The sequence below is a fragment of the Tripterygium wilfordii genome, chromosome 6, assembly GCF_013401445.1.
Source record: "Tripterygium wilfordii isolate XIE 37 chromosome 6, ASM1340144v1, whole genome shotgun sequence".
NCBI lineage: Eukaryota > Viridiplantae > Streptophyta > Magnoliopsida > Celastrales > Celastraceae > Tripterygium > Tripterygium wilfordii.
The window spans coordinates 707,907-731,648 of record NC_052237.1 but is presented as its reverse complement, the minus strand read 5'-3'; the positions used below and the strand labels follow the sequence as shown (position 1 = coordinate 731,648).

At 38.2% G+C, this 23,742-nt stretch overlaps 4 protein-coding genes and 2 pseudogenes across 4 annotated transcripts; 3 read left to right on the top strand and 3 right to left on the bottom strand.

Moving 5' to 3' along the window:
• Positions 1 to 624: 624 nt before the first annotated feature.
• LOC120000060 (protein ACCELERATED CELL DEATH 6-like) lies at positions 625 to 2,177 on the bottom strand. Its single transcript, XM_038847928.1, has 2 exons — positions 1,388 to 2,177; positions 625 to 1,217 (listed from the first exon to the last, which is right to left on the bottom strand). The coding sequence occupies exons 1-2, from the start codon at positions 2,175 to 2,177 to the stop codon at positions 625 to 627; spliced, it is 1,383 nt and encodes a 460-aa protein (XP_038703856.1).
• Positions 2,178 to 6,794: 4,617 nt separating this feature from the next.
• On the bottom strand, positions 6,795 to 10,272 carry LOC120000059 (protein ACCELERATED CELL DEATH 6-like). The gene is made up of 3 exons (XM_038847927.1): positions 9,288 to 10,272; positions 8,448 to 8,977; positions 6,795 to 7,484 (listed from the first exon to the last, which is right to left on the bottom strand). Exons 1-3 carry the CDS (start codon positions 10,231 to 10,233, stop codon positions 6,873 to 6,875), a joined length of 2,088 nt encoding a protein of 695 aa, XP_038703855.1. The 5' UTR covers positions 10,234 to 10,272; the 3' UTR covers positions 6,795 to 6,872.
• Positions 10,273 to 11,452: 1,180 nt separating this feature from the next.
• On the bottom strand, positions 11,453 to 13,925 carry LOC120000058 (protein ACCELERATED CELL DEATH 6-like). Its single transcript, XM_038847926.1, has 4 exons — positions 13,319 to 13,925; positions 13,070 to 13,277; positions 12,379 to 12,797; positions 11,453 to 12,325 (listed from the first exon to the last, which is right to left on the bottom strand). The coding sequence occupies exons 1-4, from the start codon at positions 13,871 to 13,873 to the stop codon at positions 11,453 to 11,455; spliced, it is 2,055 nt and encodes a 684-aa protein (XP_038703854.1). The 5' UTR covers positions 13,874 to 13,925.
• Positions 13,926 to 15,548: 1,623 nt separating this feature from the next.
• LOC120000033 lies at positions 15,549 to 18,783 on the top strand. The gene is made up of 4 exons (XM_038847903.1): positions 15,549 to 17,442; positions 17,633 to 17,896; positions 18,250 to 18,369; positions 18,472 to 18,783. The coding sequence occupies exons 1-4, from the start codon at positions 16,270 to 16,272 to the stop codon at positions 18,520 to 18,522; spliced, it is 1,608 nt and encodes a 535-aa protein (XP_038703831.1). The 5' UTR covers positions 15,549 to 16,269; the 3' UTR covers positions 18,523 to 18,783.
• Positions 18,784 to 20,245: 1,462 nt separating this feature from the next.
• Positions 20,246 to 21,033, top strand: LOC120000057 (annotated as a pseudogene).
• Positions 21,003 to 22,905, top strand: LOC120000034 (annotated as a pseudogene).
• Positions 22,906 to 23,742: the final 837 nt, after the last annotated feature.

The following is a 23,742-nucleotide window of genomic DNA, read 5'->3' as shown; positions in this document are numbered from 1 at the left end:
GTTTCCTCTATCTCTAAAGTTTCTCATTCCTGGAACACTACAATGGGACCCCGGCGGAGTTTGCAGTCCAAATTCGACCGAGTCGAATTCAATTGGGAGGGAGGGAATGATGCAGATGGGAGTTGGAATAGGAGTTGCTATGGGTCCAAGTCAGAAGCCCATGAAGCTTCTCTAGAAGCCAAGCCCAGTCCAAGCTAATAGCAATATATGCAACCTGAAGACTGGTAATAGGGCACTTTGGATGATGCTTGAATTTTCGTTCTCTTTATTACTGTTTAGCTTTCCTTCTGAGAGTGATTCTCGACCTATCTTTCATGAGAGTGAATCTCATCTTCCTGAGAGAGAGTCTCAGTTCTTGGTTGTATTTGAGTTATCTGTCTTGTAATTCCTTTGGAATTGTTATCCACATATATATATATCAGCTGTTAGTTGGACCAATTTCTTTGTGCTGTTGAAGACCCATACTCTGCTTGCATCAATTTCTTCTGATCATCTTCAACCATCCAGGTTTTATGATCCTGAAGTTCCGACTCTGTTGGCTAGAACTGCACGAGTCGTAGTAATTATATATATATATAGGGTTTAGGGTTATAGCTAGGACTAATTAGAAGGAACAATGACAAATTAATAGCTAGCTAGCTTTACCTTTGCTTCTAACTTGGGTTTTTCCGAGCTCCACATAGCTGCGATCCTTGATTTCTCCACAGCGAGATCATAGGCAGTCAAGTTTGCACCATTTTTCATTCTGACGTTAACAATATTGTCGTGTCGCACCAGCCCAAACACTACCCTAGAACGGGCATGTAAAGTCGCCAAATGCAAAGGTGTATTTCCTTCCTTGTCCTGCTGGTTCACCGGCTGCGCCACAAATTTTGCGAGCCGTGGAGCACGGAGTAGATACTTCACCACACTATCTTCTCCTCTCTCGGCCGCAACATGAAAAATATTTTTGCCTTCCCTAGTGAGAAACTCTCTTGGATCAAACCACCGTTCAAGCAACAGCATGACAACTTGAACGTGACCATTTTTGCATGCTTCGTGGATCGGATAGAAGCCATTATTGTCCCTTACCAGGGCACTGCCTTGCTTTTTTTCTAAGATGAATTTGACTCCCTCAACATAACCTATGGATGCTGCATAATGAATTGGGCTCTTCCCTTCTTTCTCAATGCTGTGTAGGAGTTCAGGCGTTTTGGAAGCTATTTCTATCAGCATATCTGAAATGTGGAAAGTACAAATTGAATAGGTTTACATCATTGATACTTAAAATTAAGAGCCATACATGACAAGAACATAATCTATTCCACGGTCATCCAAGCTATTTTTTCAACATTATCAAGTGTACTTGTATCCTTAATGCACATGTATATATTGGTTGATTGATTACCTGAGTTTTTATGCAGAAGAGCTGCATCAACGGGGGACTTCTCTCCTCTTAACTTTTCCAGTACTGCTACTGGGTGGCCATCGGCAGCTATTTCGTCTTCCAAAAGCCGCGTCAGGATGTTTGTGTTGCGAAGCTCTGCAGCCACGTACAAAGGAGATTTACCATCGTTGTTGACACAATAAGCTGCTTCATAGTCTGCTTGAAGAAGGCAATATGCAACTTCTTGACTTTCTTGCATCATTGCCTCAGGTAAAGGAAAGGAGGCTGCTACTTCTTGACTTTCTTGCATCACTGCCTCATGTAACGCAGTGTTTCCTTTCTCATTCTTCATCCTCAGAAATGCATCATCATCACTAGACGGAGGAGGAAGAGTCTTTGCGATGTTGACGAGAACCTTAACCGTTTTAGGCATTTTAGCTCTAGCAGCAAGATGAAGTGCAGTATCACCTTGTTCATTTCTCTTAGTAAGTAGACTCGGGAAGTGATGAGCTAAGAGTTGAGTAATCTCAACATTGCTTGAATCTGCTGCAACATGAAGTAATGTGTTCCCTATCAAGCTCGGTTGCTCGAGAATGACAATTGCAGCCAGTTGCTTCTCCCCCACGAACCTTTCTAGCCTTTCAATGAAGCCATCAATATCGCCTGCTACCACAGCTTCATATAGCGTAGGTTCCATTGTTTCGATAGCCCAAGAGGTCGTGGTGGGGAACACTGTTTCCTTTAGGTACTCTATTCTTGGGTTCCATCTTCCCCGATTTGAATCTTCCATATTTAGCTCAACATAACCCATTGAGCTCATAAATGTTGTTTATTTTCTCTTGTAGAATATTGGGTGAGACAATGGTATATAGAGAGAGGGGGTTAATATCATTTTTACACACCGAAAAATAATTAATGTTTTAATTTGTAGACTGTTATTTAAAATATTTTAATTTGATCACCCAATGAAAAAAGTGTTTCAATGACATATTTTCTCACTTTGAGACAGTCAACGTGTCAAATATGCAGTATGACTGTCTCAAAGTGAGAAAATATGTCATTGAAACACTTTGAGACAGTCATACTGTATGTGTGACACGTTGACTGTCCAAATATTGATTGTCGCATGGGCTGTGTAAGCTAGTCTTGAGAGTTTAGCTTCGGTCATGGGCCGTGTACCATTTTTGACCGCAACAATTAAAGACCTAGTTTCAAGATTGGAGAAGGAGAGAAATTGCGTTGACTCGGTATCTAGGGAGATGTCCATACATTTCCATTATTAATCTGCTAGCACGGCCCTTGTTGAAGTATATTTTTTCATGCAATTGTCTCCTGATACGATCCAAGGAGGATCGATCGTGAGAATTCTCTAAAGAGAAGAGTTACAAAGTTTTGGTTGATTGATTCCCAAACACAGAGAAAAGTTAGGCTAAATACACAAGCCCAAAAGACAGAAAAGACCCTAGATTAACCTAATAATTACCCAACTAATACCCTCAATACCCATATCATACACATTAAAATACATGGAGCCCCATACTTAACATTTCCATCCCCTTCAAAACAATCTTATCCTCAAGATTGTAGCCACAAAACTCATTATTTCCATGTCGTGATTGATTAAGCTTCGCCCCATACTAAACATCTCCTTCCAGATTAAACAGTCATAACCATGATATTATCAAAGAGGGCCTAGCTTGCGAATATTTAGCCACCAAGCATTGACCCCAACCTGTAATCTTTCCTTTTTTGTAGCAACCTGCCCAAAGAGCTTTAACACCAATGCAAGATTAGTAAATTAGATCTTCCTGGGACCCACACCTCTAATTCCAACTATGTAGGTCGTTGGTCTTTTATCCTCCCTTGCATGCATGTTGAAGGGAAGACCTAAGTATCTACCCTTAGGAGGAATGTTCTTCTAATTAAAGCATATGGAAGATTTGGTCATTGGCTCTTGTAGGGACTTACTAATATTTATCTTCCGGCCTGACCACTACAGCTGTTATTGCTAGTAAACATTGAAAGAACTAGCTTCTTTTGACTGTAGATGCTCCATAAAGGACTCCGTCATCAGCAAAAAGAGTAAATGATAGATTGTAGGGCCACCTCTGCATATCTTGAATCCTTTCAGCTTATCTCTTAAGTTCTGCTTTAAGGAGAAGTTTGGAAAGAACTTCCGAGCACAAAATGAAAAAGAAGGGGGATATATGAGAAAATTGGAATAAGTTCAACAATAGATTGTGATAGATTTTAGCTGTAGGTGAGTCTAGCACAGTTCATTGGTTGTTTCACGCAAAGTTGCAAGCAATTCAATAGTTTAGTACAGGAAAAAGAAGAAGATGATTATTGAAATACAATCTTACGTTACGAACTAAGAACATTACTTAATTTATGGTCACTCTATTTGTTGATACATCAATGTAACGATACCTAAAATATCATCTATGTTACAACTACATAATCTAAATTTGGGGCAAACGACAATCACGACCAACATTATAGTTTATACAAACATCTGCATTAACCGGAATCAGTGAATGCATATATTAACGATGGAAAGAATCTATCGTTATCCCCTGTTAAACCTGGTTGACAAGTTGATGGGCCGAACGATGGAATACTCGATTTTCTAAAAAAAATTAGAGTATTTTCGTGTTTAATTGCAAAAACCCTAAATTTCAATTTTAGTTTTATTTTCAGTTTGCAATAAGGTCAAACCAATATTTTTTGATATCATAGACTTCAATTCTAAGCCGAACCGAAACCCGAAATTCCACCATATGACATAGTCGGGCCTTCCCCTTAAAACCGACATGCCTCTATCAAAAATTGCTTCCACTTGAATACATCCGTTCTTATGTGGTGTTATGATATTACAAAATAAATGAAATAATATAAAGTTCAAATTATGTGCTGTTTGAATGAATTGTGGACCAGGTCGATGAAAACCGGACCCAACTGATGTAGCTCAGCCCAATAACACAAAGAACCCAAATCAAACAAATAACCTTAATGTGATAATACCAGCGCAACATCAAATAACCTTAGTCGCATGTACTACATCACGTCGTGACCCATTCTTTTTTTTTGGGTCCTTCCGAATATCGAAAACACTACACATCTATAAAATAAACATCCATAAACTTACATAAACATGTGGCATGTCTATGTGACTTTTTTAATAAAGTTTGTTTATTTTTTTAATCTATGTGGTATGCCTTTTTTACTTGCCACTTAGATTATGTAAGTTTATGGATGGAAAAATTATGGACATATATCATTTTGGTTCGAAGCCTTAAATAAGAGAAAAAAAATAATGTTTCTTGTAATTTTCCGACTTCTCCTCCAAAATTCTCCTGCTTGCAAAATAACCACTTATGCTCCACTTCGGCTTTCCCTTTGCTCTTGGGCTTATTTCCCCTTGCTCCTGGGCTTTTTTCCCCTTTCGGGCTTATCGGGCTTTCTTATTTGTGGGTCATCTTACCCTCCCTTAGCCTTTTGCATTCTTTTTTCGGATAATTGGCAGTAAGAGCGCTTTAGACAACTTAATTGTAAAAAGGTTATGAACATTTTTAAAATTGTAACAAAGTGCAATTTAAGGGTAATTTGATCATCTGACTTAAGATATTTTTTAGTTTATACCTACAATACCCTCCTCCTTCTTCTTCTTCTTCTTCTCCCTCCAACTATCCAACTCTAGTGTGTCCTCTCTTTCTCTCCTTCTTCGCTACTAAAAGTTATCTCCTTCTTTCTCTCCTCCTCCTCCTCCTTCTTCTTCTTCTTCTTCTGGTTCTCGATCTGAATTTGTTCTTCGTTGCATTCTTCTCCGTTTTTGGTCGAGTTTCTTCTCTCTTCATCGCCTTCTTCGTCGTTGCTCAATCTGAACTGCGTCGGGTTGCTCTGTTTCGTTTTTGACATATCTGGACAATGCTTCGTTGTTCAATCTGGGCTGTGCTTTGTTTTTTTACAGATCTGGATTCTGGTTCGTTTTTTGCAGAGATGTATCACTATAGTATCACCATAGTATCACCAACACTAAAAAACCACTAAAATGATACAATGAAACTAGTATGCATACTTCATCTTCCTAATTACTTTTCCTTTCTTGATTTTCTTTTCTTGGTTACCTTTCTTGTTCGTTTTGGAAAAACATTTACAAGTGCAGAGATGTATTACTATAGTATCATGAATACCAAAAATTCATTAAAATGATACAATTGAACCAATATGCATACTTCTTCTTCCTAATTACTTTTCCTTTCGTGGTTTTCTTTTTTTGGTTTGTACATCTCTTGCTCGTTTTGGAAAAACATTTACAGCTGCAGAGATGTATCACTATAGTATCACCAACACCAAAAATCCACTAAAATGACATAATTGAACCAGAAAGACATGTAATGCAATCAAATTTACATTCTAACATTTATATCATCATTTTATGAGCAAAAGATATAAATTGAACACTAAATTAGATCTTTTATTTAAAAGTATCACTATTGTATCACAATTCGTGGAGAGAGAAAATCAAATTTGAGGTTATTTTGGTAAAAGATGATCCCCAGTGTACTTTTTTAAAAGGATGTTTTAGTGATTGCACTTTTTTACAATTAAGTATAATCTAGTGTACCGGCCTCCAAAAGTCCTTCTTTTTTTCCTGTGTTTGTGGGCCTTCTTGAATCCTTTGAGTTTATTGCTCTAATTTTTGTTTCAAGGAGAAGTTTGGACAGCAGTACTTCCGAACACAAAAAAAATAAGAGGGGGATATACGAGAAAATTGGAGTACCTTCAACAATCCCTTTGTTGTGCTATAATCACCAATACCCACAAATCAATAGCACCAAATCGATTGACTAAACCATTTAATCCAACCCAAGTATGTAGAGAATCAACAATATCCAAGCAAATCAAAGTAATAAAGAGACAAGACCATCGATTTTACAAGGTTCGGTACAAATTTTCCTACGTCCTTGGGCAGTAGAGAATTCAATTTCACTATATGGAAAAAATTACAAACCTAGAGAGACTATCCAATACATGCAGAACAAACCTACCCTACGTGCAATCTTGTTCCTACAAGCTCTCTCAACAAGAAAACCAATGGAGAAACTAACAAAGACAAGAAACCCACTTACCTACAACACCACAAGATAATCGGAACCCCAAAAGACTACCCACCAAAAACACCAAAAAAAAAAGGAGCCAATTTCCACACACTCATGATAGTTTTTTAGCTGTGGGCGAGTCTAGCACCGTTCATCGATTGTTCCATGCGAAGTTTGCAAGCAATTTAATAGTTCAGTAGAGAACAATTGTATTGCTATATTAGTTTATTCCAATACAATCTTACATTATGAACTTAGAACACTACTTAACTTAATTTACACAGTCACTCCGTATGTTGATACATCAATGTAACAATAGCTAAATATCATCTATCTTACAACTACACAATCTGAGTTTGAAACATAAGACATTGACAACCAAAGTTCTACAAACGTCAACATCATCAACCAGAGTCGGTGAATGCATATATTATCGAGGCAACCCAATTACAAATCTTAAGGAGTACAATGAGACTCCAGTCTGCAATGAACGAGAAGCACAATAGAAGGAATAAAAGCGCGATAGTAGACTGAAAGCACAAACCCATACCCAAAATAAGTTTGGCAAGCCAATTTAGTTTACTTACCACCACATATATACCAAAAATATAGGCAAATGACATCATATTTAACGCAAGAGCCAGCGATGGCAATGCTATTTGATAAGCAAAAGACACCAAATTTTTCCCACCTAATTGTGCCCAAGTGAACATCACTGCAGCAATGATGGAGCTATACATGGCTACTGTGTCGCAAATGACGAATGCATGGAAAGTGGCTTGCCTCAACATAGTAGCAGTGCCCTGTTCATCGCCTGAGTCATTGTAACCTCCAGGTACTGTGAAACCTGCTGCAAATGTCACGGTGGCAACTAGTGTCGCAACCACTAAGAGTGCATTTGATATGTCCCTAAATTTGTCTTTATCTTTGTTAGAACTGTTTGCTTTTTTGTCAACTGGCTTCCCAGTTGAAGATGGTTTAACTCCAGACTTCTGTAGTACCATTACTGTCAAGAGCTGCAATATATATACCAAGTGAATAACTAAGTAGTGTAACAAATATTTGTTGAACAACAGTTATCAGTGTTGGATATAAACGTGCATGCATATAATTAACTAACAGTAGTAATTGCATGAACAATGACCAAGTTACACAAACAGTAACATTAATAATAACAAATTGCATGCATAAACAGTGTCATCTATTGATCAAAACAGTATCACATACAAGAATAAATACTAGAATTAAAATACCAAAACCGGAATTAGATGAGGTAACGAGGTACGCTAACGCGAATCTCCTTAAAGTGAATTTGCTCCTGCCTATCGGTGTCTAGCAACTCCGAGCAATCACCTCCCAAGATACAACGCTCATTTCACCACCTTGTTAGTAACACTCCAAAACAGGTAGTACAAACGAGCAACTCCAAGCAATCACTCTCCAAGATACAACGCTCATTTCACCACCTTGTTAGTGACACTCCAAAACAGGTAGTACAAACGACCCAATTAAAAAACAGGTAGTACAAACGACCCAATTAGGAACAAGTGTTGGGATTTCTCTTCGCGCGCGCATTTAATCAAAGCCTATAATGTGGAGCCTCGCACTCCTACAAAAGCTTGGGTCCCCTTGGGTCCAAAGTCTTACTTCAACACTTAGCTTATAAACTACATATCCACATAAAATGTGGGATTTCCATACACACACTTCTTGCACTATGTTCACCATGCTCATCATGGTCACTTTGGAGTCTTTTTACATTCAACCAAAACATGATTTGGTCGCACTAATTACTCTAATTTATTGTCCTTATAACAAGGATTAATTCCTCATAAATTTCATTCAATAATTATTATTGAGCTTTCAATTAATAATGATCAAACTATGGTTGCCCATCATTTTTCCGAACAATCAGGACATGAACTTTTAAGAGAAATGGGGTTTGATAATATCGGTAGTATAATTTTATTCGTCGATACCTGAAAGAAAAATCGCTCCTTGAGATTTCTGCAAGCATCGAGTGCTGTCTCGTACGTATTGTTGAGCAATTTCTTATCCACTCTGCTGTCCCTTGTTAAGAGAATGACGCATACTGGATCACAATCCATGGCGGCCAAGTGCAGGGGTGTATTTCCATCCTGGTCTTTCTGGTTTATTAGCTTCTCCAACTCTTCAGTTTTAAGAACATATGAAACTAAATCGGTGCAACCATTCTTTGTTGCAGAATGTAGAATGTTCTGGTAATTATGGCTAAGCATCTCTGCAAGATGTAGGCAACGGGGTTGGAGCTCTTTAATCACGTCAACATGATCTCCCTCAGCGGCATAATGAACTGGAAAGAATCCATCATTGTCCCTTTGAAAAGCAACTCGAGGATCTCTCCCTTCGAAGAAGCACCTGACACCTTCAACATAACCTCGAGCTGCTGCAATGTGAAGTGCACTTCTCCCATATTCATCTCTTAAATCGATGAACTTTGACTCCTTATCCAACATATAATTCAGGAGATCTACCATTTCAAACACAAATACTCAAGATTCATGAAATCCATAATATCTATCTATCTATCTATATATTTATACATATATAGCTTGTGTTGGATTGGGTTTGACACTCCCAACTAATATACTACCCTATAAAATACTCATTTATATTTTGACAATCTAGAGGTTCGAAACAGAGGATGAAGTTTTAGGTATTAATTGCTACAAAACAAGCATCTATATAGTTGGATCTTCATATAAACATATGATTTCTTGATCATTTCAAGCCTTTCTACACAAACATGTTACTGATAGTATAATTGGAGAATATATTACCTGAATTCTCATTGTTAGCAGCATAAGCTACAGCAGCATGTATGGGTGACTTCACTTGCAGCACACTATCCTGTTTGGTTGCTTCATCGTTCTTCTGATAATCTCCAACCTCATCATCCTTCTTCATGTTGTTCTTTTCATCTCCAACCTCATCCTTGTGCTTCATGTCCTTCTGATCATCTACAACCTCAACGGTCGATGGTGAGATTTGATAATCTTTGGCAGTACTATTCTGACAGGGCCAAGTATATCTCTTATATGCTTCTGACTCCATCATAGCTTTCACACAATCAATGTACCCAGCTTCTGCAGCTAGATACAGAGGAGACTTACCTTCCTTGTTCACACAAAATGAAACATCCGGATCTGCATTAATCAAATCTATAACCCACTTATCGTGGTGTCCATTTATCAACGCCTCGTGCAAAGCTGTGTTCCCATCCACATTACTCATTTTAAACAAATTCTGATCTTCATCATCATCGGAACATGCAGACTTCTTTTGTAGTTCACGTAGACTTAACACAATGTCTGACTTTCCTGCTTTTGCAGCAGTATGAAGAGCCGTTTCACCTCTTAAGTTTGTCTTCTTAAGCGTCGGTGGAGACCGTAGAGCTATTAGTTCTACAATGTTTTTACTACCATGGAATGAAGCTATATGAAGCAATGTGTTGTGAAATGGACTCACAGTCTCAAAAATTGATGGCATAGTTTGATCCCGCTTCTTTGAAAGTTCGTCAAGGAGCTTTTTGAATTTATCCACGTTGTCCTTTGTAGCAGCTTTCTGAAGTTCAATGTTCATGTATTCACCACTTGAGACTGAACTTGTCGCACCCATGCTAGGCAATGATCTTGTCGTCTTTAGATTGTCGGTTGTGCTGCTATTGCTTCTGCCTGGAGAAGTAGTACCCCTCTCCAGATCAATCTCCGAGTCGCTCTTTGACATGTTTTTTGTATCCAAATGTTAATATCCTTCAATTTTGTTTGTTTAAGGCAGACACTCCTCTGGCTCAGTCTTATATGATACTTCAACAGTAAGAAGATATTAAAGGACGATCAAGACTTAAAAAAAATTGTATGGTTGAACATAAATCACATATGTCCATGGTCCCATTGTTGTACAGGAAAAAAAGGGCATGAATTGTCTTGTAGGGATAACAAAGAAAAATCTTAAACCATGTGGTGGGGTATTTCTAGACTCTAAAGGACAAAAACATCAATTTTCAACTAACTCCTTTACATCATACTTAATTCTCTGTTCTTTCTTTGTGAAAATGCGAATCGCCATGTGCGTATGGGCCATGACTTGGATGGTATTATATTAGGGTAAATTCTATCATATCATTATAATCTTCCCATAGAGACGCATAATGCCCAATCATATTTGGACCAAAACGATAGCCATAAAAAGAGATGAGAGAAAGACGTTGTAAAGAGAGATGTAGTAGAGAGATTCATTAGGAGAGAGAAAGTTGTTGTGATGAGAAAGATGTAGTAGGAGAGAGAAAGTTATTGTAATAAAAGAAAAGAAGTGTAGTTATGGGAGGAAGATAAGGGTAAAAAAGTAATTATGAGGGATAAAGTTTTTTAGACTGGACTTAAGTATCCAAAAGTTTCACAAGTGGTACCGGCTTGAAATTTTCCTTTTATTCTTTGTTCTTTCTTTGTGAAAACCAACTATTTGGGCTTGGACGGCGGAATCTTCTTGGTCGCTCATGAACAGTAAATTTGATGGCTTCGAAAACCCCCACTTTAGCGTATGAGTATGGTGTCTAAATACTAAAGCCCAAGCCCAAATAGTTGGTTTAAATATGAACCTTGTGAAAACCAACTATTTGGGCTTGGGCTTTAGTGTTTAGACAGAGCCCACATTATTCCATATATTCTGCATTTCTAGCAGGTAGGTGGGGAGGCAGCCAGTCCACTGGACTCTTGCGGCCCATTGAGGAAGTTTGGTTATGTGCCATTTCATCTGCTGTTTCGTGAGTCTAGCACTGTTCATTGATGGTTCCATGCGAAGTTGCAAGCAATTTAATAGTTCAGTAGAGAACAATAGGATTGCTATATAAGTTTATTCCAATACAATCTTACATTATGAACTAACAACACTACTTAACTTAATTCACGCAGTCACTCCGTATATTGATACATCAATGTAACAATAGCTAAATATCATCTATCTTACAACTACACAATCTGAGTTCGAAACATAAGACATTCACAACCTCTACAAACATCAACATCATCGACCAGAGTCGGTGAATGCATATAATTATCGAGGCAACCCAATTACAAATCTTAAGGAGTACGATGAGACTCCAGTCTGCAATGAACAGGAAGCACAATAGAAGGAATGACTGCGCGATAATAGACTGAAAGCACAAACCCATACCCAAAAAAAGTTTGGCAAGCCAATTTAGTTTACTTACCACCACATATATACCAAAAATATAGGCAAAGGACATCATATTTAATGCGAGAGCCAGCGATGGCAATGCTAATTGATAAGCAAAAGACACCAAATGTTCCCCACCTAATTGCGCCCAAGTGAAGATCACTGCAGCAATGATGGAGCTAAACATGGCTACTGTGTCGCAGACGAGGAATGCGTGGAAAGTGGCTTGTCTCAACATAGTAGCAATACCCTGTTCATCACTAGAGTCATTGTAACCTCCAGGCACTGTGAAACCTGCTGCGAATGTCACAGTGGCGACTAGCGTTGCAGCCACTAGGGGTGCATTTGATATGTCCTTAAATTTGTCCTCATCTTTGTTAGTACTGTTTGCTTCTTTGTCAATTGGCTTCCCAGTTGGAGATGGTTTAACTCCAGACTTCTTTAGTACCATTACTGTCGAGCGCTGCAACATACCAAGTGAATAACTAAGTAGTGTAACAAATATTTGTTGAACAACAGTTATCAGGGCATGAACTTCTAAGAGAAATGGGGTTTGATAATATCGGTAGTATAGTTTTATTCGCCGATACCTGAAAGAAAAATCGCTCGTTGAGATATTTGCAAGCATCGAGTGCTGTCCAGTCTTCATTGTTAAGCAATTTCTTATCCACTCTGCTGTCCCTTGCTAAGAGAGACGCATAATGCATCACAAAAGATGGCGGTCAAGTGCAGGGGTGTATTTCCATCCTTGTCTTTCTGGTTTATTTGCTTCTCCAACTCTTCAGTTTTAAGAACATATGAAACTACATTGGAGCAAGCATTCTTTGTAGCAGAATGTAGAATGTTCTGGTAATTATGGCTAAGCATCTCTGCAAGATGTAGGCGATGGGGTCGGAGCTCTTTAATCACGTCAACATGATCTCTTGCAGCTGCAAAATGAACTGGAAAGAATCCATCATTGTCCCTTTGAAAAGCAGCTTGAGGATCTCTCCTTAGGAAGCATTTGACACCTTCAACATAACCTCGAGCTGCTGCAATGTGAAGTGCACTTCTCCCATATTCATCTCTTAAATCGATGAACTTTGAATCCTTATTCAACATATATTTCAGGAGATCTACCATTTCAAACACAAAGAACACTCAAGATTCAAGGAAATTCATATATCTATACATATATAGCATGTGATGGGTTGGGTTTGACACTCCCAACTCATATACAAGGAGAACTACCCTATAAAATACCCATGTATATTTTGATAATCTAGAGGTTCAAAACAGAGGATGTAGTTTTGGGTATTAATTGCTATAAACATATGATTTCATGATCATTTCAAGCCTTTCTACACAAATAACATGTCACTGATAATATAGTTGGAGAATAGATTACCCGAATTATTTTTGTTAGCAGCATGAACTACAGCTGCATGTATGGGTAACTTCAATTGTAGCACTCCATCTTGTTTGGTTGCTTCATCATTGGTATTACTATTCTGACAAGGCCAAGTATGTGTCTTATATGCTTCTGACTCTATCATAGCTTTAACACATTCAGAGTACCCACCTTCTGCAGCTAGATACAGAGGAAACTTACCTTCCTTGTTCACACAAAATGAAACATCGGGATCAAATCTATAACCCACTTACCGTGGTGTCCATTTATCAACGCCTCCTGCAAAGCTGTGTTCCCATCCACATTACTCATTTTAAACAAATTCTGATCTTCATCATCATCGGAAGATGCAGACTCCTTTTGTAGTTTAATTAGACTTAACACAATGTCTGACTTTCCTTCTTTTGCAGCAGTATGAAGAGCCGTTTCACCTCTTAAGTTTGTCTTCTTAAGCGTCGGTGGAGACCATAGAGCTATTAGTTCTACAATGTTTTTACTACCATGGAATGAAGCTATATGAAGCAATGTGTTGTGAAATGGACTCACAGTCTCAAAAATTGATGGCATAGTTTGCTCCCGCTTCTGTGAAAGTTCGTCAAGGAGCTTTTTGAATTTATCCACGTCCTCTGTAGCAGCTTTCTGAAGTTCAATGTTCATGTGTTCACCACTTGAGACTGAACTTGTCGTACCCATGCTAGGCAATGATCTTGTCGTCTTTAGATTGTCGGTTGTGCTGCTATTGCTTCTGCCTGGAGAAGTAGTACCCCTCTCCAGATCAATCTCCGAGTCGCTCTTTGCCATGTTTTTTGTATCCAAATGTTGATATCCTTCAATTTCGTTTGTTTATGGCAGACACTCCTCTGGCTCAGTCTTATATAATACTTCAACAGTAAGAAGATATTAAAGGCCGACCAAGACTTAAAAAAAAATTGCATGGTTGAACATAAATCACATATGTCCATGGTCCCATTGTTGTACAGGAAAAAAAGGACATGAATTGTGATAAAGAAAAATCTTAAACCGTGTGTTCTGTGTACGTACCACACATGGCACCATCACAATCTGGGTAATGGCCAATGGGATATTTCTAGACACTAGAGGACAAAAACAGCATTATTTAACTAACTCCTTTACATCATACTTAACTCTTTGTTCTTTCTTTGTGGGCTATATATCTTCCCCTCTCTTTTTCGTTCTTTTTGAACCAAGGAAGTAGGCAATGCCATATTGCCGTGTGTAGGTGAAAATTTAACTTTCTTGATAAAAGTAATTTTAAAGAAAGGATTTGCATTGCCATAAAAGATAACTTTTTTTTTTTTTGTCAGCCATAAAAGATAACTTACAGACCTATGTATACATACATGAATAATGAATTTAAAAATACTACAAAGGGTCACCTAAAGACTGACAATGTTTGGCCTACTCCTAGATATTAAATATGAACCTTGTGGAAACCAACTATTTGGGCTTGGGCTTTAGTTTTAGACAGAGCCCACATTATTCCATATATTCTGCATTTCTAGAAGGTCGGTGGGGAGGCAACCAGTCCACTGGACTCGTGCGGCCCATTGAGGAAGTTTGGTTACGTGCCATTTCATCTGCTGTTTCGTGGATTTTCTCAGCCCGCAAACCAAGATAAGCCCACCTTAATGCTTGGCGCCCCCTCTGTACGAAAGGCTGTTCACCTCCACCTGTCTATCTATATCTATATCTATATCCACCCCTCCTAGTTCAACCCACAAACTTGATTTGCTTCCTTTTTATCTCCTAAATCAAGAGATTTAAACCTCTTTGCTTGTTCTTGCTTGGGTTTGCAACAAAGAAGGATTTAGCATTAAAAACCATTTAATTTTGTCCACTTGACACTTGGGTCAGAACTATATAACCTTGTAATTCAGTTTTGAATAGGATTAGTGATGATGAAATAATAATTTTTGTAACTTTTGTTTATCAAAAACTACCTGTTCGGTATCCTTCTAACAATAGCAATGCCAAAGCATGGTGTTTGTGTATATGGGCTTGAGTGAAAGTGGGAGAAAACCTGGGGAAGCCAGGAGAGCATCTGTTGGAGGGGAGGGTACCTAAACTAATTATAACATTTTTCTTATATGTTTTATTTGGTAAAAATCAAACCAATCATGCAACTTCCTTGGCAATGGCACCTAAACTAATTAATAAAATTCAAAGGAGTCATTGCTGACATTACAAACTTTTTAAGGTGCTTTTATAATTATCTATAAAGTTGTTGCCCTAACAAACATAACAGTTGGCTACTAGCTTACGCAATAAACTTCTACACAAGGACCGTTTTAATCCAAAATTCGAATATACCCTTCTCATCAATCATTAGATTGGAATCCGATAACATTAACAGGCCATCGAACGATCCATAATTCATGTTAGATACTTGGTAACCATAGATCTGCAACACTGGATCAAAAACAGTAGTTATCTGTAAGAAGAACTGGATCAAAACTCGCGGTTCTTGCGTTCGACTCTCTCCTTCACTAGATAAACCAAGATATAATCCCTCGACAAAAATCGGTTAAGAGTCGTTTTATTGTTCTAATTTTCCTTCCCTCTCTCTGATTTTCTCGCCCTTCTCCCCTTTCTCCCAATCCAAACAGCCTCCAGTTTTTTTTTTCTCTTCTGCGCTAGATGAAGATGGCCATTGAAGATTCGTTTTCGCATGCTCTTCTCTCCATGGCTTGCAAGGATTTCGCTGAGGATGCACGCTCTCGACGGTCTCCTGGGAAACATATACCGAGTACGTTACGAATATGTAAATTCCGAGTCTGTTAAGCGCTCAGGTTGTGTTTTTTTCCCCTTCTGTCTTGATCTTACTGTGTTTGGACATCAACTTTGAAGGATCTAGCTAGGGTTTGGTGGAGTTTTGAGGGTCAATTTCACTTGTGTATCACGATTTGTCGAAGTTTGTGGCGGACGGGTTCGTTGATTTTTTATTTCAGGTTTCGGTGAAGTTTGAGTTTGATATACTTAGGGTTTCCTGTTCATATGGGACGCTCTGGGTGTTGGATCCAGTAAGAATTCAATATTCCGTTGCATTTTCGAGCAGTTATCGTGAAATTTGGAATCCTAGGGCTTCCTTTGAATCTTTAAAACAAGATTTCTAGGAGGTTTTTGAAGTTTGGGGAAATTGACTGGATTTAAGGGTTTTTTTTTTGCGGGAAATTCAAATGGCAGGGAGGATGGACTTGGGGTTTTCGAAGACGAGCTCTTCTAGTTTAAGGGAACAAATGGCTAGGACTACTCTTCACAACGTAAGATCACAAGGACACACCTATGTGGAACTTCGTGAGGATGGGAGGCGGTTCATATTCTTCTGTACATTGTGTCTTGCTCCATGCTATAGTGATTCTGTGTTGTTTGAACACTTGAAGGGTAGTCTACATACTGAGAGGTTAGCTACGGCTAAGGTTACTCTCTTAAAACCTAACCCGTGGCCTTTTAATGATGGTGTTCACTTCTTTCGCAATTCAACAGAGATTGAGAAACCCTTGGCAATATCAAATGGTAAAAGAAACATGTCTGTAGAGATTCAAAATGATGGTAACAGTCTTTCTATTGTCAAATATGGCGAGAATGTGAAAGGTGAAGGCAACAAACATGGTGGGTTGGATGGGGTGTGTGATGAGGATTTGGATTCTACTAGGACAGATGATGATATTGCTTTTAGCCCCTCTGTGGAGGATTTGAACGGTAATGGAGGAAATGATGGTCTTTTGATTCCAGATGTACTGATTAAAGACAAAATTTCGAATTTAAAAGTGAGCTGCATTGGTTTTGGACAAATTGCTGCAAGGTTCTGTGAGAAGGATGATGGTTCACACAGCATTAGCAGAATATGGTGTGAATGGTTGGGAGGAAAGGGGGGTAGAGATGAGAGTGCTATCAGGGTCCCAGAGCATGATTTTGCTGTTGTTACTTTCTCTTATAACTATGAATTAGGTAGAAAGGATCTGCTCGAGGATGTGAAGCTTTTACTCACATCTAACCCCATGGCAGAATCTGAGAATGGTGGGGGATTTAGTAGGAAAAGAAAGAAATCTTTTTCTGATCCTGAGGATGTTAGTGAATCGTTGAGTAATCAGTGTGATTCATCCGGGGAGGAATCTTCTGCTTCCACTGGTGCCTCAATGTTGCTGTTGGACCGATTTGATGATCAACTTCTTCACACAAGATCCATATCCAACAAGCATGTGAGGCGAGAGGTGAGGCGGCAACAGCGGATAGCAGCTGAAAGAATGTGTGATATCTGTCAGCATAAGATGCTTCCTGAGAAAGATGTAGCTGCCCTGTTGAACATGAAGACAGGGAAACTTGCTTGCAGTAGTAGAAATGTGAATGGGGTAAGAAATTATGTTTCCTCTCTCCCTCTGATTTTTTTCTTCTGTTTTTGCTAATAGCTTTGCTTGCGCTCACATTTCTTTGAGCTATTTCTTTGAGGTAAAAAAAAATAAAAAAATTGAATTTGTGTTGCTCTGCTCAGTCAGTATTATATTTTCATTAGTTGTTTTCCTTGTAAATTATTTGATGTAGGCATTTCATGTATTTCACACATCCTGCCTTATAAATTGGATACTTCTTTGTGAGAATGAAATATTTACAAATCAGTTGGTTGCTGCGAAAGTGGGACAAAAATCTAAAAGAAAGAATGGTATTAAGAACAAGGAAATGGCTATGGATGGAGAGAGTATGGCTACGAAAACCCAAATCAACTCTCTGTTCTGCCCAGAGTGTCAGGGCAGTGGTATAATCGTTGAAGGAGATGAACTGGAGGAACCGTCTATCCGTCTCTCTGAGGTTTGTGTTTTCTGGAACAATTTCTTTATCCTGTTCATGTTCGATATTACTGTTTCTTTTTTCTTGTTCTCTCTCATTCGCACCTTATTGCAGCGGTGGATGTAAATTTTTGAATAAACCTTTTTATTCTGCATCAGTGAATTTACAGTTTATAGTGAAAGAAGTATTTATTTTGCTTCTCAACACCAAATGGACGAAGTTATGACTTACGAGTTATTTAAACATCTTGTTGATGATTTTTTTTTCCTTTCAAACATCTTTGGAAGTTATAGTCTGTTACAAAAAACAAAGCCAAATAGAATTTTCTGCCAGTTCTCTTTCTAATGTCTCTTGGTCTTCTTCACCAAGTGTAGATGTTCAAATATAAGATCAGAATCAGTGATGCACAAAGGGCATGGATGAAAAGTCCAGAACTACTGCAGAATTGCTCTACGGGTTTTCGTTTTCCATCCCCGTCTGAAAAGGCTGTTCAGGTCTTCTGGTTTCTGGTTAAGTCTTTCACCGGTGATTAATTAAAGTCGTTAAATTCACCCTTCTCACTCTCTTTTCCCCTTTTACAACCTTTGTGGCTGCAGGAAAAGGTGGTGCCACTAAAGGTGATACACTTCTACAGAGCTGGTGTGTAGAGTTGGGGGCAAATTTATCTTCGAGGCACCCTGAAATGGAACTCAGATTAGGCGATAATATGTAGCATATAAACACTAACAAATGTGTGTAAGCTGTTTGTAGAAAGATGGATGCATTACCGCTGTGGATGGCTGATATGAAAGAACGTGTAGGCTTATTGACAAATGGAGTGGAATATTTCACTGTACATTACTTGCATATCATTGTGAATGAATGGGTTGTTGATAATGGTTTGACTCGATGAATTCTTTTGCACGTTACTCCTCTGTTTTGTGGAAAATTTAGGTTCTTACTTGAGAATTATATGTTCTCCTCTATTCAATTACTATTACTTATCTTGTTAGTTTTGCAACAGTTTATGCTTCACAATGGCTCTGGCCATGCTTTTTCCGCTCTCTCTCTGTGGAGCTCTTTGGCAGGCTCGTCCACTGTATCAAGGATGGGTTGCTGCTTCACAGACTCATGAATCACTGATTTCAGGACCCAAATATGAGAGCTCACAGGAAACCAGCATTGGAACACTTTACCCGCCGTCCGGACCAATCCCTAATATGAACTGAGAGTATATTCTATGGAGTCTGGTACTGCGACAAAGGATCCGAGTATGTCAATCCAATGTTTAGTTTCAGACTTTTGAGTTTTATATGATGATGCATTGGATTTGTTTGTAAAGAAATTTATAATTGAATGGCAATGATAGAAATATAAACAATGAAAGATATTAAAAGGAGAGACAAAAGAGTTTATAGTGGCTCGGTATAGAAAGGCCTGCAATTACTATGAAATGTATGTTCTAGGTTAGATTTCATTATACATACTTGATTTACAATTTTTCTCTATTTTTTGGAAAATATAAAACAAATTTAATGTTATCTCATATAACTAACTGATAAAATAACAAATCAAAAGGAATTTAAGTTTGATTGTAATCATATTTTTGACAAGGAAGAATAAATCATAAATAAGTAGTTAATTGATTTTAGGGTATTTGATCAATGTTACATATGTCATGATTGATTATATCAATCAATATTAATTACAAAATATAAAAATATACGATAATTATCCCAATTATGAAAAAAAAAACAGAAACTCGTATCGTATTTTACAAAAAATATTTATTTCTTGCAAACGAAGAAAAGATTAGCTCCAGTGTTAATTGTTAAATACGCAATTGGAGTGGTGAAACCCTATTCGTTCTAGCTATTTCAGAGAGGCGAAGAAGATGAATTTTCTTTTCGGCAACAAATCTCTTCCATTGATGTATCAAAGCCGTGGATCCTGTTACAGGGTTGTGGCATCACTCTTCTCAACTCAAACCCTAACCTTACCTTTAAAGGAGAAACTTTGTGACCGCATTGATCTGATTCGAGACCCCAAAGTCTCGATTCTCCCTGTCCTCGACCAATGGGTCACTGAAGGAAACAGTGTCGAGCGGAAAGAGCTTCGGACTTTCAACGACTCCGGACGCCACAATCACTCTTTAGAGGTACCAAAAAGCAATGCATTCTTTATTTCGTCTTAATGTTTCTAATTTTATCGTTTATTCTTCGAAGAATGCGGAAACTTCATCGCATAGACTCGAATAATATGATGTAAAGCCCTGTTTTGGTGTTTTTTTGTTTGGCATTGAATTGATTCCATTAATTATACTAGAGCATAGTTATACAACCACTTATTGATCTTTATATTTTTTGTTATGCATTCAAGTTATTGAAGTAGATGACTGATTCTGGATATTTTACACCATCTACATCGGACATTGTAATGAGGCTAAGGTTAATCCATAGAGTTGGAAGGGCTAGAGCAAGCAGAAACTTACTTCAGTGATATTCCTGATGATTTAAAAATATATGATGCACATTGTTATCTTCTTTCCTGCTATGTGCGTGAAAACTCTGCTGAGAAAGCCGAGGCGGTTATGCAGAATATGAGAGAGGCGGGTATGGTAAAATCATCTTACCCATATGCTCAAATGATGAATCTTTACTCTAAAAGGGGAGAGTTTGATAAAATTGATACATTGGTGCAAGAGATAAAAAGAGAGGGAATTCCCACAGATAAGTACGTATTGATGAGTCAGATGAATGCTTATGCGCGACAAAAGTCTGCTGAGAAAGCTGAAGTTGTTATGCAAAAGATGAGAGAATTGGGTATGGTAAAATCATCATACCCATATTCAACATTGATCCATCTTTACTCTGGAATGGGAGAATTGCATAAGATTGAAGCATTAATTCAAGAAATGGAAAGGGAGGGAATTCCTGCAGATAAGTTTACATTGACGAGTCAGATGATTGCTTATGTGCGACAAGAATCTGTTGAGAAAGTTGAAGTTGTTATGCAGAAGATGAGAGAATTGGGTGTGGCAAAATCATCATTCCCCTATTCAATATTGATAGATCTTTACTCTAGACGGGAGAATTGGATAAGATTGAAGCATAAATCAAGAAATGGAAAGGGAGGGAATTACTGCGGATAAGTTTACGTTGATGAGTCAGATGTCCGCTTATGCAAAGAAAAGGTCTACTGAGAAAGTTGAAGCTATTATGCAGAAGATGAGAGAATTGGGGTGGCAAAATCATCATTCCCCTATTCAATATTGATCCGTCTTTACTCTGGAACGGGAGAATTGAATAAGATTGAAGCATTAATTCAAGAAATGGAAAGGGAGGGAATTCCTGCAGATAAGTTTACATTGACGAGTCAGATGATTGCTTATGTGCGACAAGAGTCTGCTGAGAAAGCTGAAGCTGTTATGCAGAAGATGAGAGAATTGGGTGTGGCAGAATCATCATTCCCCTATTCAACATTAATATGTCTTTACTCTGGAACGGGAGAATTGGATAAGATTGAAGCATTAATTCAAGAAATGGAAGGGAAGGGAATTCCTGCAAATGAGTTTACGCTGACTTGTCAGATGTACGCTTATGTGAAGGGAAGGTCTACTGAGAAAGCTGAAGCTGTTATGCAGAAGATTAGAGAGGCGGGCATGGCAAAATCATCAAAACCATATAATGTATTGATGGGCCTTTACTCTGAAGCGGAAGAATTTGATAAAATTGATGCATTAATCGGAGAAATGGAAAGCAAGGGAATTCCTAAAGATAAGTGGACATTGAAGCATCAAATGAAAGTTTATGTTGCTGTATCTAACATTTCTGGGATAGAAATGATCTTTCAGATGGAGGAGGAGGATTCCCTACTTGTTACGGATTGGTTTCTTTATTTGCAGGTGGCAACCGGGTATCTGAATGGTGGATTTGTTGAAAAGGCTTTGCCAATCCTAAAGAAAATGGAGGAAAAGATGCTCCTTCAGGAGGAGAAACCGTCTGTGCAGTTCTTCTTCCTCTATATGCTAGAGCTGGCAATAGGGATGAGCTTTACCGTGTTTGGAACACATACAAGTCAGAGAAGCTAGATGATACCTCTTATGTTGATATGATTTCATCTCTTGCAGAGTTAGATGATATAGAGGGGGCTCAAAAATTTTTTGAGGAGTGGGAGTCAGGATGTACAGTGTACAACTTTCAAGTATTGAACGGGCTTCTCAGTGCTTATTGCAAGAAGGGTCTCTTTGAAAAGGCTGAATCAATTGCAAAGAAGGCTGTGGAAGAAAGAACACCTGAAGCCAGTACGTGGAATGTGTTAGCTCTTGGTTATATGGAATCCAACCAAATGGCAAAGGCAGTTGAGATGTTGAAGAGAGCAATGTTAATTGAACAAGGGTGGAGGCCAGCGTCTGACACTTTGGCGAGCTGTTTGAATTACTTGGTAGAACAAGGAGATGTTGAAGAGATGGAGGAGTTTGTAGGAATTTGGAGCTTTTGACAAAGGATATATATCACAAATTGTTGAGAACCCATATTATAGCTGGCAAACCAGTTTCTGAGATTCTTGATCGGATGAAAATGGATAGTTTTACCCCTGATGAAGAAACGCATAAAATCCTTCAAAGTCTATCTGAAACATAGCCCTTGGAGCAGAGGTACTGTACACTGTATTTCACTTGTGATGGATAATTAAGCATTGTGTTCTGCATTTCAATTTGGCTTCTCCTTACATCATGAATTCTCATCATATATTTTTTTTCTTTGTAATATTGTTGATTCTTGTAGGACAAAGCTGGTATCAGAATTCAGTTTCTTCATCATATAAAGCTTAAATCTTCAAATGATGGAGCATTCTTGGCATGGATTACTGAGGGAATAAATAGAACAACTGTGAGGGTAGGAAGCTAAGTAATGCAGCAATGATTCATGGATATGCTATTTTAGTATTTTTCTTATAATGTTCTTCACATTGAATAATAATTGTGGATCTGATTTGGAAATCTATGCTTTTGAATTTGTGATTTACTGTTTGAATGTTTGAGGTGGAAATATGCCTTGGTTTTGATTCTTTTCTTGGTTTTGATTGGAATTGATGGGCCTGCTATCACCACATGTTCCCAATCAATAGTTTATGGCTTTCTGAGCCGTTTATGGCCTTTTATTAATGGGCCATACTTGGCCCAGTGAGTATGGGCTTTTATCTCTCCAGTTCATTAAGCCCTCCTTGAACCCCACTTTCACCTCCGTATTCCCCGACTCTGTCGCGTCGAACTTTGTACCGTCCGATATATATATATATATACACATATATATATATATTTGAAAATTCTCAAGTGAGGATGATACTCACTTTATTTAAAATAAGGGATCCATCTAACACCATTCATTATGTGTAAGTGTGGTCCCCACACGTGATGGGGCCCACGCATGAATGGTGTTAAATGGATCCCACACTTTAAATAAAGTGTGGAATCCCGCACTTGAGAATCCCTCTATATATATTATATATATATGTTTATATATATATGTATGTATTGTTTTTGGTGTGATTATTTAATGCAATTATGATGATAACGATTTGCAAAAGATTTGCCAGTACGTCGGTGACCTTGCGAATAGTCAATATGGTATATCTTCTTCTTTGAATGGTTGTTATTTTCTATCACCGCCATATTAACACGTGGCCGCCACCGCCATCAGCAGGTTCACCACCCACTTCACTACAACACAAATAATATATATATGTTCAATTGGATGTTTGTTAATCGAGGCTGCTGGTCTTATATGACCACTTCAGACACCCATCAAACGAATACCAACAAATCAATGCTATTATTCCACCCCTGACCTCTGATCCAATATTACATGCTAAATTGTGGGTTTTAC

Bases quoted from the DNA above. Each gene is read 5' to 3' on its own strand.
- LOC120000060 (XM_038847928.1), bottom strand. From the start codon at position 2,177: ATGGGTTATGTTGAGCTAAATATGGAAGATTCAAATCGGGGAAGATGG. The intron at 1,218-1,387 runs GTAATCAATCAA...TCCACATTTCAG, and splicing joins TCTTCTGCATAAAAACTCAG to ATATGCTGATAGAAATAGCT.
- LOC120000059 (XM_038847927.1), bottom strand. From the start codon at position 10,233: ATGTCAAAGAGCGACTCGGAGATTGATCTGGAGAGGGGTACTACTTCT. The intron at 8,978-9,287 runs GTAATATATTCT...TTGAAATGGTAG, and splicing joins TGCTAACAATGAGAATTCAG to ATCTCCTGAATTATATGTTG. The intron at 7,485-8,447 runs GTATCGACGAAT...TATATATTGCAG, and splicing joins AGGAGCGATTTTTCTTTCAG to CTCTTGACAGTAATGGTACT.
- LOC120000058 (XM_038847926.1), bottom strand. From the start codon at position 13,873: ATGGCAAAGAGCGACTCGGAGATTGATCTGGAGAGGGGTACTACTTCT. The intron at 13,278-13,318 runs GTTATAGATTTG...TGTGTGAACAAG, and splicing joins ATGGACACCACGGTAAGTGG to GAAGGTAAGTTTCCTCTGTA. The intron at 12,326-12,378 runs GTCTCTCTTAGC...TTAACAATGAAG, and splicing joins TCTTTTGTGATGCATTATGC to ACTGGACAGCACTCGATGCT.
- LOC120000033 (XM_038847903.1), top strand. From the start codon at position 16,270: ATGGCAGGGAGGATGGACTTGGGGTTTTCGAAGACGAGCTCTTCTAGT. The intron at 17,897-18,249 runs GTTTGTGTTTTC...CACCAAGTGTAG, and splicing joins CGTCTATCCGTCTCTCTGAG to ATGTTCAAATATAAGATCAG. The intron at 18,370-18,471 runs GTCTTCTGGTTT...TTGTGGCTGCAG, and splicing joins CGTCTGAAAAGGCTGTTCAG to GAAAAGGTGGTGCCACTAAA.